General features: G+C 42.7%; 1 protein-coding gene and 1 pseudogene across 1 annotated transcript; both read left to right on the forward strand.

Annotated features, from left to right (window-relative positions):
- The window catches only part of LOC129841411 (uncharacterized), a 38,573-nt pseudogene that overhangs the window by 9,121 nt on the left and 14,161 nt on the right, over window positions 1–15,291 (forward strand).
- On the forward strand, window positions 1,186–9,383 carry LOC129841412 (zinc finger protein 589-like). Its single transcript, XM_055909675.1, has 3 exons — window positions 1,186–1,695; window positions 3,465–3,595; window positions 3,785–9,383. Exons 1-3 carry the CDS (start codon window positions 1,419–1,421, stop codon window positions 5,021–5,023), a joined length of 1,647 nt encoding a protein of 548 aa, XP_055765650.1. The 5' UTR covers window positions 1,186–1,418; the 3' UTR covers window positions 5,024–9,383.

Below are 15,291 nucleotides of genomic sequence, written 5' to 3' on the forward strand. Positions count from 1 at the left end.
ACTCAAGGCTGTAATCGCTGCCAAAGGTGCTTCAACAAAGGACTGAGTAAAAGCAACATTTTCTAAAAACCTGTTTTTGCTTTCATTATGGGGTATTGTGTGTAGATTCATGAGGGGGGGAAACAATTTAATACATTTTAGAATAAGGCTGTAATGTAACAACATTTTGAAAAAGTCGAGGGGTCTGAATATTTTCCAAATGCACTGTACGCACTATACACACACGTACACATGGATTTTGTGTTGTAGATATGTGGTAGTGGAGTAGGGGCCTGAGGGCACACACTTAGTGCGTTGTGAAATCTGTTATGAATGTATTGTAATGTTTTTTAAATTGTACAACTGCCTTAATTTTGCTGGATCCATAATAAATTCAAATATCATAGAAATCAAAAGCTATTTCCATGTGAAAATGTTATTGCATCACTGGTTTCGTTGGTAGGCCACTGATAGGACCACATTATGTTCAAATAGCCAGAATAGCCTATTGGATAGTCTAAAACTTCAACTTGAAGTTTGTACAGCACTGTAAATGCACGCAGGAAGCTCCACAGAATTCTCACAACATTCTAGTTTACATCCCCACAAACTGAAATTTGCTCAGTGCCACCCAAGATATTAAGGGAACTGTGGTACCAGCTCATGTTGGGGAAAAGAAGCAGCAGATAAGGTAGCTCTGAAGAGGGAGGTAAATGTGGTGGTCCCATCAGGAGGGATGGAATGTTGGAGCATCATAGCAGAGGGGTTGACCCAGGAGTGGCAACGTGAGTGGGAGAGAAGAGGAGGGCAGTTTTTCTCTATCCAGAATTCTGTGAGGAAGGTATGTGGGGAGTGAAATGAGGGATACGGTTTTAGTGACAAGGCTGAGGTTGGGTCATTCTGAATTGGGAAGTGGGTTATTGTTAGTGAGGAAGGTGGCGAGGTAGAGATTGAAGTATGTCATGCTATATTGCCGGTGGTATGCTGAGGATAGGACATTTTTCTGTGAGCTGACTAACCGCATTTTTGCTTGTAACAATTTTGAGCTCAAATGATAAGCAAAGCGAAATACCAAGTAAGCTGTTGTCGTTTCTCTATTCCACCGGCCTGCACCTACTGGTGTGAGCCTATTATTCATTCGCATTCCGACCTGCGAAAGACAGCAATTCACAGTACACCTTTTAGTTTGCCGGAAACGCCGAAGAAGACAGCGGATAGTCTGCTGGAAACTCACAGGAAGAAAAATAAGTAAACGGAAGTGAAGTGCCCAAGAACAATTTCCACGTTAGCGTTGTTATTTAGACGTTTATTAAAACCCTGGAACTTAAAATTACTGATTTAACTGCATATCATCACATACTTACCGCATGTAATGTCTAATTCGGGTTAAGGAATTGGTTGATAGATGTTATCTAGGTAATGCTAGCTAACTGCTAACAATGGCTAACTGTATGGTTTTTCACACTCAAATAGCCTCCATCATGGAGGTGCTAGCAAATGATGCGGTGGCAGAGATCTGTAAACTCGTAGACGACGACTATGCAGTGTTTCGTTTGGAAATAACTCAAAGCCAGAAAGAAAACAGGACATTGCGGAGGAAACTACTGGAACTGAAGGTGGCACGGGAGCGCGCAGAGAGAACAACACGAGAGCAAATCCTCGCCAGTCGTCCCAGTCGTGTCAAGATCATTGACCGATACAGAGGAATTGCAAGAGGTACATTTTGCGGAAGGCGGAGGCTGCGCGGCCTGTCGCCCTGTTCAACGCTGCATGTGTTACCCAGAATTGGGTCTTGGTCAGTTTTTGGAAAATATGCAATAATTCGCCTGATTGGTATAGACACTATCACATTCGAATCAGGTTCTTGATTTACTGCATTTCTTATGATTTACTGAATGGAAACAATGTGATGCATGGCATTTAATAGATTGATTTATAAATAAACTCAGCAACAACAAAAAAAACGTCCCTTTTTCAGGACCCTGTATTTCAAAGATAATTTGTAAAAATCCAAATAACTTCACAGATCTTCATTGTAAAGGGTTTAAACACTGTTTCACATGCTTTAAAAAATTGAACCATAAACAATTAATGAACATGCACCTGTGGAACGGTCGTTAAGACACTAACAGCTTACAGACGGTAGGCAATTAAGGTAACAGTTATGAAAACTTAAGACACTAAAGAGGCCATTCTACTGACTCTGAAAAACACCAAAAGAAAGATGCCCAGGGTCCCAGCTCATCTGTGTGAACATGCCTTAGGCATGAGGACTACAGATGTGGCCAGGGCAATAAATTACTGTGAGATGCCTAAGACAGCGCTACAGGGAGACAGGATGGGCAGCTGGTCATCCTCGCAGTGGCAGACACCCGCACGTCTGCGGGACAGGTATAGGACGGCAACAACAACTGCCCGAGTTACACCAGGAACGCACAATCACTCCATCAGTACTGTGCGCAATATGCGGAGAGAGGCTGGACTGAGAGCTTGTAGGCCTGTTGTAAGGCAGGTCCTCACCTGACATCACCGGCAACAACGTCGCCTATGGGTACAAACCCACCGTCGCTGGACCAGACAGGACTGGCAAAAAGTGCTCTTCACTGAAGAGTCGCGGTTCTGTCACCAGGGGTGATGGTCGGATTCGCGTTTATTGTTGAAGGAATGAGCGTTACACCGAGGCCTGTACTCTGAAGCGGGATCGATTTGGAGGTGGAGGGTCCGTCATAGTCTGGGGCGGTGTGTCACAGCATCATCGGACTGAGCTTGTCATTGCAGGCAATCTCAACACTGTGCGTTACAGGGAAGACATCCTCCTCCCTCATGTGGTACCCTTCCTGCAGGCTCATCCTGACATGACCCTCCAGCATAACAATGCCACCAGCCATACTGCTCGTTCTGTGCGTGATTTCCTGCAAGACAGGAATGTCAGTGTTCTGCCATGGCCAGCGAAGAGCCCCGATCTCAATCCCATTGAGCACGTCTAGGACCTGTTGTATCGGAGGGTGAGGGCTAGGGCCATTCCCCCCAGAAAAGTCCGGGAACTTGCAGGTGCCTTGGTGGAAGAGTGAGGTAACATCTCACAGCAAGAACTGGCAAATCTGGTGCAGTCTATGAGGAGAAGATGCACTGCAGTACTTGATGCAGCTGGTGGCCACACCAGATACTGATTGTTACTTTTGATTTTGACCCCCCCCCCCCCTTTGTTCAGGGATACATTTTTCCAGGTCTGTGGAACTTGTTCAGTTTGTCTCAGTTGTTGAATCTTGTTATGTTCATATAAATATTTACACGTTAAGTTTTCTGAAAGTAAACGCAGTTGACAGTGTGAGGACATCTCTTCTTTTGCTGAGTTTAGTATATCAAGAAGTTATATGGATTTTACTTGACATCTTTGCCATTTCTGTGTCAATAGTGTACAATATACCATTGAGCATTGACAGTACCTAACCTAACCACCTCTTTTCCCCCAATCACGCTCTCAGGTGAAGAACATCTCACTGGAGGCCACAAGAGCTTTGTGAAGCCAGTGGGACACAATACATTGAGAGATGATAAACCAATCACTGTTGATGAGGGGAGTGGAACCTCAAACCAGCACACTATCATGATAGAGGTCAGTGTAATAGTGTTATGTTAAAATGTGTTACTTTGTAAATCAAATGTGGCCTGTTTATTTCAGAAAGGCACCCCTCAGCTATTCACTGTCTTAGATGTACATCCTCATTTATCTGCCATAAGAAAGTTTGTTAGACTTCCCTATGACATCAACTCATGTACCGGTAATAACCTCCTTTCGTGTCAGTCTGCAGAGGTTACAGGTCTTGGGGTCAAGCACGAGAGGTCTGAAGGAGAGGAGGACCCACGGCACAGCAGAGACATCCAGACTGGAGAGACTGGACCACCCCTTGTAGCCACGGAGGACCTCACCACCACCCCAGCGCAGCCTAGGATCAGAAGCAGCATCCCGGAGGTCAGTGGAAGGCCAGACGCCGTCCTCAAGTCAGAGACAGACACCAAGACTTTAACTGTAACACAAAGGCATTTACACACAGAGACACTGGGGCTGGGGAGGCTGGGCTGTCCTCCTGCTCCCATCTCAGAGTATTTACTTTACGATAACCCGAGCCCGATTCATTCCCATCGAGACTCAGGTGACGAGACTGGCAATGAACCGTCTTGTTCTTACACTACAGAGATGGACCCTGGCATGCCCTTGGGTTTAGAGACACAAACTGGTCCATCTAGAGGTGACTGGAACCGGTACAGTAGTATTGTATACTCTGAAGGGTGCCTAGATAAGAAAGGGGAGGGTCTGATCGTAGATGATGTGAAAGTGGAGGGCGACGTTCCTCCCACATGGAATGCACATAGTCACCTAGGAGACGGACTATCACAGGGCAGAGATTTCTTAGACAACAGGGAAAGCTTAAAGACAAATCTAAATGTCGCGACCTACTCCCCTTTACAGGCGTTCAGGGATCGCGACCCAGTGTCCACGTCGATGGGGCCTTCTGATTCACACGGCCACGTCCTTTTCGATCAGGTATTGAACTCAAAAGACCGGGCTAGAGCCCAGGCTCAGGAAGGGGGAGCCACATCAGGCAATAGTAAAGAGAAAAGGTTCCTCTGCATGTTCTGTAACAAAGGCTTCAGTTGCTCCCAGAAGGTGGAGATCCACCAGAGGGTCCACACAGGGGAGAAACCCTTCAGCTGTACCCAGTGTCACATGCGCTTCGCAGAGGCTGGCAACCTGAAGAGGCACCAGAGGGTCCACACAGGGGTGAAACCCTTTAGCTGTACCCAGTGTCACAAGCCCTTCGCCCAGGCTGGCAGCCTGAAGAGACACCAGAGGGTCCACACAGGGGAGAAACCCTTTTGCTGCCCTCAGTGTGAGAAGAGGTTCTCACGCCAGCACCAGCTTAAGATCCACCTGAAGGTCCACACAGGAGAGAGGCCATTTACCTGTACGCACTGCGGGAAGAGGTTCTCAGAGAGAAGCTGCCTCAGGATACACCAGCAGAAAAACCATTCCACTGTATAACATAGGAAGTAATCATTCCACCCAATGTCTGACGTTTAGATCAAACCCTGATTTTAAAGACAAACTGGAATTTTCATTGTTGTCAACAAAAAAAACCCACAGAGGCATTAGGATTCACGAGAGTAACAGATTTCGGCTTTTAATATTCCTGGGTAGAATATTGCATCCAGACATTGTGTAAAATACAGTATACGGCAGTAAATACAGTGCCTTCAGAAAGTATTCACACCCCTTGACTTTTTCCACATTTTTTTACAAAATGGGATATAAAATGGATTTAATTGTGCTTTTTTGTCAATGATCTACACAAAATGGAATTTCTTACATTTGTTTAAAAAAAGAAAAATAACACTATCTTTTAGAATAGTATTCAACTCTCCCGAGTCAATACATGTTTAGCATCACCTTTGGCAGCGATTATAGCTGTAAGCACTTTCCACACCTGGATTGTGCAACATTTGCCCATTTATTCTTCTCAAAATTCTTCTAGCTCTGTCAAATTGGTTGTTGATCATTGCTAGACAACAATTTCAGATCCTTAGCTCCATTATGTTATTTTTTTAAATCCTGATCAACTCCCCAGTCCTTAACGATTACAAGCAGACATAAGCCTAGGAAGAGTAGTGTGAATATTGTATATATTTTTTAATAATTTGATTGTTTCTTTTTGCATTTTTATCTTTTAGTTTTGGCTGCTCTAGGGTTAGATATCTATATCCTGTGGTCTTGACTCTTTTCATCACGATTTGCAGGATCGTGATGAAGTATTTTGGCTTGATAGCTAGCTGGCTGTTTTGAGTCAAATAATGTGGCTTTTTGTTTTATCTGTTTGGAAATTTTACAACAAGGACTGCGTGCTGTGTCCAGAGGTAACAGAGGAAGTTCAGGGAAAGCTCCTAACCAAGGGGTTGAGTACTTAGTGGCAAGAAAAGGTTTGTAAACCCTTTGGAAATACCTGGTTCCTGCATAAATTGGTAATAAAATTGGATCTGATCTTCATCTATGTCACAACAATAGACAAACTGTCTGCTTAAACTAATAACACACAAACAATGATACGTTTTCATGTCTTTGAGCACATTCACAGTGCAGGGTGGGAAAAGTATGTGAAGCCTTGGATTTAATAACTGGTTGACCCTCCTTTGGCAGCAATAACCTCAACCGAACGTTTTCTGTAGTTGTGGATCAGACTGGCAAAACGGTCAGGAGGAATTTTGCACCATTCCTCTTTACAAAACTATTTCAGTTCAGCAATATTCTTGCGATGTGTGGTGTGAACTGCTCTCTTGAGGTCATGACACAGCATCTCAATCGGGTTGAGGTCAGGACTCAGACTGGGCCACTCCAGAAAGCATATTTTCTGTGTTGAAGCAATTCTGTTGTTGATTTACTTCTGTGTTTTGGGTCGCTGTCCTGTTGGGTCACTCAAATTCTGTTTAGCTTCAATTGGCAGACAGATAGCCTAGCATTCTCCTGCAAAATGTCTTGATAAACTTGGGAATTAATTTTTCCATTAATGATAGCAAGCTGTCCAGGCCCTGAGGCAGCAAAGCAGCCCCAAACCATGATGCTCCCTCCACCATACTTTACAGTTGGGATGAGGTTTTGATGTTGGTGTGCTGTGCCTTTTTCTCCACACATAGTGTTGTGTGTTCCTTCCAAACAACTCAACTGTTGTTTCATCTGTCCACAGAATATTTTGCCAGTAGCACTGTGGAACATCCAGGTGCACTTTTGCAAACTTCAGACGTGCAGCAATGTTTTTTTTGGACAGCAGGGACTTCTTCCGGGGTGTCCTCCCATGAACACCATTCTTGTTTAGTATTTTGCGTATCGTAGACTCGTCAACAGAGATGTTAGCATGGTTCCAGAGATTTCTGTAAGTCTTTAGCTGACACAAGAATTCTTCTAAACCTCATTGAGCATTCTGCGCTGTGCTCTTGCAGTCATCTTTGCAGGACGGTCACTCCTAGGGAGAGTAGCAACAGTGCTGAACTTTCTCAATTTGTGGACAATTTGTCTTAACGTGGACTGATGAACATCAAGGCTTTTAGAGATACTTTTGTAATCCTTTCCAGCTTTATGCAAGTCACATTTTTTTAATCTTAAGTCTTCTGAGATCTCTTTTGTTCGAAGCATGGTTCACATCAGGCGATGCTTCTTGTGAATAGCAAACTCAAATTTTGTGAGTTTTTTTATAGGGCAGGGCAGCTCTAACCAACATCTCCAATCACGTCTCATTGATTTGACTCCAGGTTAGCGGACTCCTGACTCCAATTAGCTTTTGGAGAAGTCATTAGCCTCGGGGTTCACATACTTTTCCCAACCTACACTGAACGTTTAAATGTTGTTTTCAATATAGACACAAAAAATACAATAATTTGTGTTATTAGTTTAAGCACACTGTTTATTGTTGTGACTTAGATGAAGATCAGAAAATTTGATGACCAATTTATTCAGAAATCCAGGTAATTCCAAAGGGCTCACATACTTTTTCTTGCCACTAGCAGAGAAAGTTCAGGGAATGCGTCTAACCACTGCCAAGATGTGGCTTTTCGTGCACTTTTCAGCAGCGGTGACATCACCCAGGTGGGTGCTACATTCCTGGCAATGGAGGACCAGTACCAGAGAAGCGGCTCCAATGGAGTGACTGACCATTCAGAGAAGCAGGTGCGGTGGGCTGCTGAAGAGCTCCGGGCCTGTTTTTTTTTTTCAGACTGTCTTTGTTTCACCTTGGCTGTCCCCTCGATGCCCCCTCCACTGAACCTCCACTGCCTTTCTACTGACCCTAAAGCCCAAACTGCCTCAACTTCATCCCAAGCTGCCTGAAGCTTTCAATCTTGATAATTTACGTTTGTTTGTTTTACCATTTATACACATTCAGTCTTTGAAAAGCACTATACTAGTTCAAAAATGTATATACATGTTAATGTTTGTAAATTGTTTTAACCATTTATTTAAGAGAACCACAATGGAAATACGTTTTCAAACTTGTCATCCTCGATTACTTTAAAATGCGTTATCCAGATGCGTGGTTGAATGGATTTAAATGATCAAATAAATCTATAACATGATGCAGCCACCACTATGCTTGAAAATATGGAGAGTGGTACTCACTAATGTGCTGTATTGGATTTGCCCCAAACATAACACTGTATTCAGGAAAAATTGAATTGCTTTGCCACATTTTTTGCAGTATTAATTCAGTGCCTTGTTGCAAACGGGATGCATGTTTTTTGTTCTATACAGGCTACCTTCTTTTCACTGTGCCAATTAGGTTAGTATTGTGGTGTAATTACAATGTTGTTGATCCATCCTCCGTTTTACTATCACAGCCATTAAACTCTAACTCTTTTAAAGTCACCATTGGCCTCGTGAAATCCCTGAGCGGCTGAGTTAGGAAAGATGCCTGTATCTTTGTAGTGACTGGACGTATTGATTCACCATCCAATGTATATACTGTATTTTATACCATCCATTGCATCTTGCCTATGCCACTCGGTAATCGCTCATCCATATATTTATATTCCATCCCTTAGATGTGTGTATTAGATAGTTGTGGAATTGTTAGGTATTACTGCACTGTCGGAACTAGAAGCACAAGCATTTTGCTACACTCGCAATAACATCTGCTAACCATGTGTATGTGACCAATAAAATTTGATTTGAAGTGTAATGAATAACTTCACCATGCCCAAAGGGATATTCAATGTTTGCTTTTTAAAATGTTTCTAATTTAATTTTACATCTACCAATCGGTGCCCTTCTTCTCGAGGCATTGGAAACCTCCCTGGTCTTTATGGTTGAATATGTGTTTGAAATTCACTGCTCAACTGAGACATATTACAGATACTTATGTGGGGTACAAAGATGAGGTAGTCATTCAAAAACCATGTTGAACACTTATTAAGCACATTTTTACACCTGAACTTATTTAGGCTTGCCATAACAAGGGGTTGAATACTTATTGACTCAGGACATTTCACCTATTCAGACTCTGATGAATGTGTTAGTGTGTAAGCCAGTGACAAAAAAATTATAATCTAAATTTAGTCAAATTTAAATTCAGGCTTTAACACAACAAAATGTGGAGAAAGTCAAGAGGTGTGAATACTTTCAGAAGGCACTGTAAGCCTAAAAAAAGTTTACATGGATCTATATCTAAAGCAATGTCATCTAATTAAGCAAGAAAAAACAAAGAATGAATAGTGGACTCAGTGATATGTTTGAAATGTAAGTTTATTTATTGTTGAAATCGTTTGAATTCAACCGCAATGACAGTAGTTGTCATTCATTCACAATAGTTGTATCCAATACAGAAATAAAAATATATAATAAACTGGGTACCCAATAAAAATAACATTTGAGAGCACTCAATTATCTCGGTTCCTACCAGAGATGAGGCGACGACGATGATTGTGGCGGCTGCAGATCAGGGGTATTCAAACCTTACCCTACGAGGTCTGGAGTCTGCTGGTTTTGTTCTACCTGATAATTATTTGGACCCACCTGGTCTGCCAGGTCTAAATCAGTCTCTGATTAGAGGGGAACAATAAAAACAAGCAAGTGGAAGTGGCTTCGCGGTCCAAAAGCCAGTTAGCACAGAATTGATATTCAGGCTCTAGGGGTTGCCAACAAACTCCAAATCGATAAAATTATTGTATATTATTGTATAGAATTTAGGGACTGTCTTGTTTTTGTGAAAACTTTGTCTAAAATAGCATGGCTACATATACAGTAAGTGTGATGCACGTGACATCATGGGAACTTTGAGAAGGAAAAAAAAAAACTTTATATCGGAGTTGTCTCTTAAAATTCGAGACGGTCTATTCATGCGGCTAGCATAACATCTCACTCTCTATTGCATTGAATCCAGGCGGTTGACGTGAGATTCAACTCTTACCCTACGAGGTCTGGAGGGGTATCCCTATCTATAGGCCTAAAAACGGCATTCTCCTTATGTAGGCTACCATGGCGGTCCCACGTGGGCGAAAACATTGCAGCCTAAATGTAATTATACTCTGTTAATTACATGCTTCAAATGATGATGAAAAGCCAGGAATCTCACGAGCATTCATAACTGAATGTTTATGATGCAAATCAAATAGGCGACACTTTGTGAAAACTCGACAGTTGTCCATTTTGCACGCCTCTTATCCCCGCGACCCAGTATTTTACCCGTTGTGCATGACATTGGGGCTATATACTCCAGTATAACATGGTGCAGCCAAGCGCCATGTTATGTTTATGTTAACAATTGTACATGATTCATCAGAGGGAAAAAGGTTTGGAAGCCCATTCCCACCGCCCCCAAAAAATAACAAATGTATACTGTCTTTTCTATTAAATCTACATTTCGAAATAGTATAGAATATACACTGCTCAAAAAAATAAAGGGAACACTTAAACAACACAATGTAACTCCAAGTCAATCACACTTCTGTGAAATCAAACTGTCCACTTAGGAAGCAACACTGATTGACAATAAATTTCACATCTGACCGTTTGAGCAGACACATGCACATTTATGGCCTGCTGGAGGTCATTTTGCAGGGCTCTGGCAGTGCACCTCCTTGCACAAAGGCGGAGTTGGCGGTCCTGCTGCTGGGTCCTGCTGCTCAAACGGTCAGAAACAGACTCCATGAGGGTGGTTTGAGGGCCCGACGTCCACAGGTGGGGGTTGTGCTTACAGCCCAACACCGTGCAGGACGTTTGGCATTTGCCAGAGAACACCAAGATTGGCAAATGCACCACTGGCGCCCTGTGCTCTTCATAGATGAAAGCAGGTTCACACTGAGCACATGTGACAGACGTGACAGAGTCTGGAGACGCCGTGGAGAACGTTCCGCTGCCTGCAACATCCTCCAGCATGACCGGTTTCGCGGTGGGTCAGTCATGGTGTGGGTTGGCATTTCTTTGTGGGGCCGCACAGGCCTCCATGTGCTCGCCAGAGGTAGCCTGACTGCCATTAGGTACCGAGATGAGATCCTCAGACCCCTTGTGAGACCATATGCTGACACATGCACATTTGTGGCCTGCTGGAGGTCATTTTGCAGGGCTCTGGCAGTGCACCTCCTTGCACAAAGGCGGAGGTAGCGGTCCTGCTGCTGGGTTGTTGCCCTCCAACGGCCTCCTCCACGTCTCCTGATGTACTGGCCTGTCTCTTGGTAGCGCCTCCATGCTCTGGACACTACGCTGACAGACACAGCATACCTTTTTGCCACAGCTCGCATTGATGTGCCATCCTGGATGAACTGCACTACCTGAGCCACTTGTGTGGGTTGTAGACTCCGTCTCATGCTACCACTAGAGTGAAAGCACCGCCAGCATTCAAAAGTGACCAAAACATCAGCCAGGAAGCATAGGAACTGAGAAGTGGTCTGTGGTCACCACCTGCCGTACCATTCCTTTATTGGGGGTGTCTTGCTAATTGCCTATAATTTCCACCTTTTGTCTATTCCATTTGCACAACAGCATGTGAAATTTATTGTCAATCAGTGTTGCTTCCTAATTGGACAGTTTGATTTCACAGAAGTGTGATTGACTTGGAGTTACATTGTGTTGTTTAAGTGTTCACTTTATTTTTTTGAGCAGTGTATATATATATATATATACAGTTGAAGTCGGAAGTTTACATACACCTTAGCCAAAAACATTTAAACTCAGTTTTTCACAATTCCTGACATTTAATCCTAGTAAAAAGTCACTGTTTTAGGTAAGTTAGGATCACCACTTTATTTTAAGAATGTGAAATGTCAGAATAATAGTAGAGAGAATTGTTTATTTCAGCTTTTAATTATTTCAACACATTCCCAGTGGGTCATACGTTTACATACACTCAATTAGTATTTGGTAGCATTGCCTTTAAATTGTTTAACTTGAGTCAAACGTTTCGGGTAGCCTTCCACAAGCTTTGTCTTGGCTGATTTCTTTTGATTTTCCCATAATGTCAAGCAAAGAGGCACTGAGTTTGAAGGTAGTCCTTGAAATACATCCACAGATACACCTCCAATTGACTCAAAGGATGTCAATTAGCCTATCAGAAGCTTCTAAAGCCATGACATAATTTTCTGGAATTTCCCAAGCTGTTTAAAGGCACGGTCAACTTGGTGTATGTAAACTTCTGACCCACTGGAATTGTGATACAGCCTGTGTAACAGTTCAGATATATCAAGAGCAGATCTACCTCTTTGGAGAGGAAAGCCTCGGTTGCATCACACTTTGAAGCGGGACAAAGTTAAGGATTCAGGAAAGCGTCCTCTTGCAGTTGTGAATTGTGAAGATTCTCATGTACATTTGTGCCATTGTGGTGGATATTCTGCGAGGCACGTTGCAGTCCTCAAAATTGTACTTTGTATTTATAATTTTACTGTCAAAGGGATTGTCTAATTATAATTTTACTGTCAAAGGGATTGTCTAATTTATAAGTTAAATAATCGGTCTGTAAACAATTGTCGGAAGAATGACTTGTGTCATGCACAAAGTAGATGTCCTAACCGACAGAAATTTGTGGAGTGATTGAAAAATGAGTTTTAATGACTCCAACCTAAGTGTATGTAAACTTCCGACTTCAGCTGTATATATGTATGTATATGTGTGTGTATATTTATATATGTTTCTTAATTTCTAGCGTTGTGTGGCGATTTCCATCTATCCGTATTGCAGAGATAAGCATAGCACGGCCGCAGGCAAACGTGTGTTGAGCTGGCATATGCCCCAACACTTTTGATTCAGTGTGATAAAAAATATTGACACAAAGACGTTGAAAATAGGGACAAAGTACTGCTGTTTACACTGATTTGCTTCATGATTTGTCAACTTGTGCACAATTAATCTGTGTTTCAGTCTGATCAACTGTAGCCTACTGATGACAACCACAGCTGCGGTAGCCTAGGGAAGCCTATCGGCTCTGATCCCCTCCTGCCAGGGGAAACGAAGCGGTAAAGTCATGTATTTATAGCCTAAAATAGGCCATTGTGTTAAGAGAAAATGTGAATGTGATCAAATTTGCTTTATATTCCAACTTCGGGTGGCTAGTCTACCTAGACCTCAATCCAAAATTATTGACTGTAATTAATCAATCAACACAATATTGATGACGTACTGTGTGAGTAACTTTTTAATTACAGATGCAAATGCCTACACAATGCAACCCTGCTTATAGAAAACTCAGCCCTGTTCGTTCTATTGTCCAATCGCAGATGTCTATTTTTTTTTTAAACCATATGACCTGATTAGAAACAATCTGGTCCCATCATTGTCCATATAAAACCGTTTTACAGCTGATTTATTACTACCCTCCAACTAGGGTCCGAAGTTTTACCTGGTTAGGTTAACCCAGTGGTTCTCAAACCTCTCATTGGGAACCCCCAGATGTTTCACAATCTTGTTTTAGCCCTGAACTAGTTCAACTGATTCACCTAGTCAAGGGCTTGATGATTAGTTTACAAGTTAAATTAGATGCGCTAGCTCTGGGATAGATCAAATACATGAACCGGTTGGGGGTCTACGAGGACAGGTTTGAGAACCTCTGCTTTAGCCAACCAGATAAGGCAAAACTCTAGGCCCCCGGACTTTAAAAAACAAACAAAGGAATTTAATTTAAAAATTCTGAGTTAACGGATTAAAAAAAAACAGAGGGAACGATTTAGTCTGGCTGTTTTCCCTCCTACACCTAGGCCCCCCATAGGCTTAGGCTGGAGCTTGACAGTCAGCCGTTCCGCTCTACAAGCATCTCGTCATTGTATCCAGTATCTCTGGTACCGTAATTCAAGAACAGAGCGCACAACTTTTTATTTTGCGACACCATTTGCGCTATGACGCTAACCAATAACATACTTTCTCTACAGTGTAAACGGAAGGAAACAATGACGAAGAACAATGTCCACGTTGGCGTTTTTAATATTGTTTTTTTGACGTTTATTAACACCAAGTGAATTCAAAATATTAATAATTTAACTGCACAGCATCACGTATTTACCCCATGTAGTCTGTAATTCTCGGAGACAAGACTTGGTTGATAACGTCTATCTAGGTAACGCTAGCTAGCTAACCAACAATGGCTAACTGTATGGTTTTTCACACTCAAATAGCCTCCATCATGGAGGTGCTAGCGAATTCAGCCGTGGCAGAGATCAGTAAACTCGTAGACGATGACTATGCAGTGTTTCGTTTGGAAATAACTCAAAGCCAGAAAGAAAACAGGGCATTACGGAGGAAACTACAGCTACTGGAACTGAAGGCAGCACGGGAGCGCGCAGAGAGGACAGTGCGAGAGCGATACAGAGGAATGGCAAGAGGTACATTTTGCAGGAGGCAGAATGGCTGCGGGGGCTCTCGTCCCGTTTCGCATGCGTTTAGAAGTGTTAGCAAGAATTGTGTCTTGCTCAGTTTTTGATAGTTTGCAATACTTCCCCTGATTACTTAGCTATCTTGCACATTTGTTGTATTTTACTTTTATTTTACCAGTCAGGCCAATTAAGGACACATTCTTGCACAAAGACACCACCATATCTAACCAAATTCTTGATTTACTGAATTTCTTATTATCATACTATAAAAATAATGTGATGCATTGGACATTATCAATCAATATATAGTATGTCAACAAGTTATAAGAAGTGTTACCTTACATTCCTGCCAACTGTAGACTGTGTAAATAATGTATAATATAGCGTTGAGCATTCACATGATCTAATCTAACCACCCCTTTCCCCCAATCACTCTCTTAGGTGAAGGACATCTCACTGGAGGCCACAGGAACGTTGTAAAGCCATCGGGAAACAACGGGTGGAAAAATGACCAACCCATAGCTATAGATGAGGGGAGTGGAACCTCAACCCAGCATGTTATCGTGATAGAGGTTGGTGTCATAGTGTAACATCAAAATTACAGTACATCAAATGTGGCTTGTTCATTTCAGAAATGCTTTCCTCAGCTATTCACTGGCTTGCATCAATATGTATCTGCTGTACGGGAGTTTGTGAGACTCCCTAAGACATTGTTATCCAATTATACCGATTATAACCTCCTCTGTTCTTGTCAGTCTGTAGATGCAGAGGCTGCAGGTCCTGGGGTCAAGCAGGAGAGGTCTGAAGGAGAGGAGGACCCACAACACAGCAGAGACATCCAGACTGGGGCAGCGGCTGGAGTGGCGCACCCTGTAGCCACAGAGGACCTGGCCACCGCGCCCCAGACCAGGACCCGATTCAGCATCCCGGAAGTCAGTGGAATGCTGAATGTCGCCCTCAAGTCAGAGACAGACGCTG

Source organism: Salvelinus fontinalis, chromosome 42 (genome assembly GCF_029448725.1).
Source record: "Salvelinus fontinalis isolate EN_2023a chromosome 42, ASM2944872v1, whole genome shotgun sequence".
NCBI lineage: Eukaryota > Metazoa > Chordata > Actinopteri > Salmoniformes > Salmonidae > Salvelinus > Salvelinus fontinalis.

Excerpts from the sequence above, each read along its gene's own strand:
- LOC129841412 (XM_055909675.1), top strand. The coding sequence starts at position 1,419 with ATGGCTAACTGTATGGTTTTTCACACTCAAATAGCCTCCATCATGGAG. Across the intron at positions 1,696-3,464 it reads ATACAGAGGAATTGCAAGAG|GTGAAGAACATCTCACTGGA; the intron begins GTACATTTTGCG and ends TCACGCTCTCAG. Across the intron at positions 3,596-3,784 it reads AGCACACTATCATGATAGAG|TCTGCAGAGGTTACAGGTCT; the intron begins GTCAGTGTAATA and ends CTTTCGTGTCAG.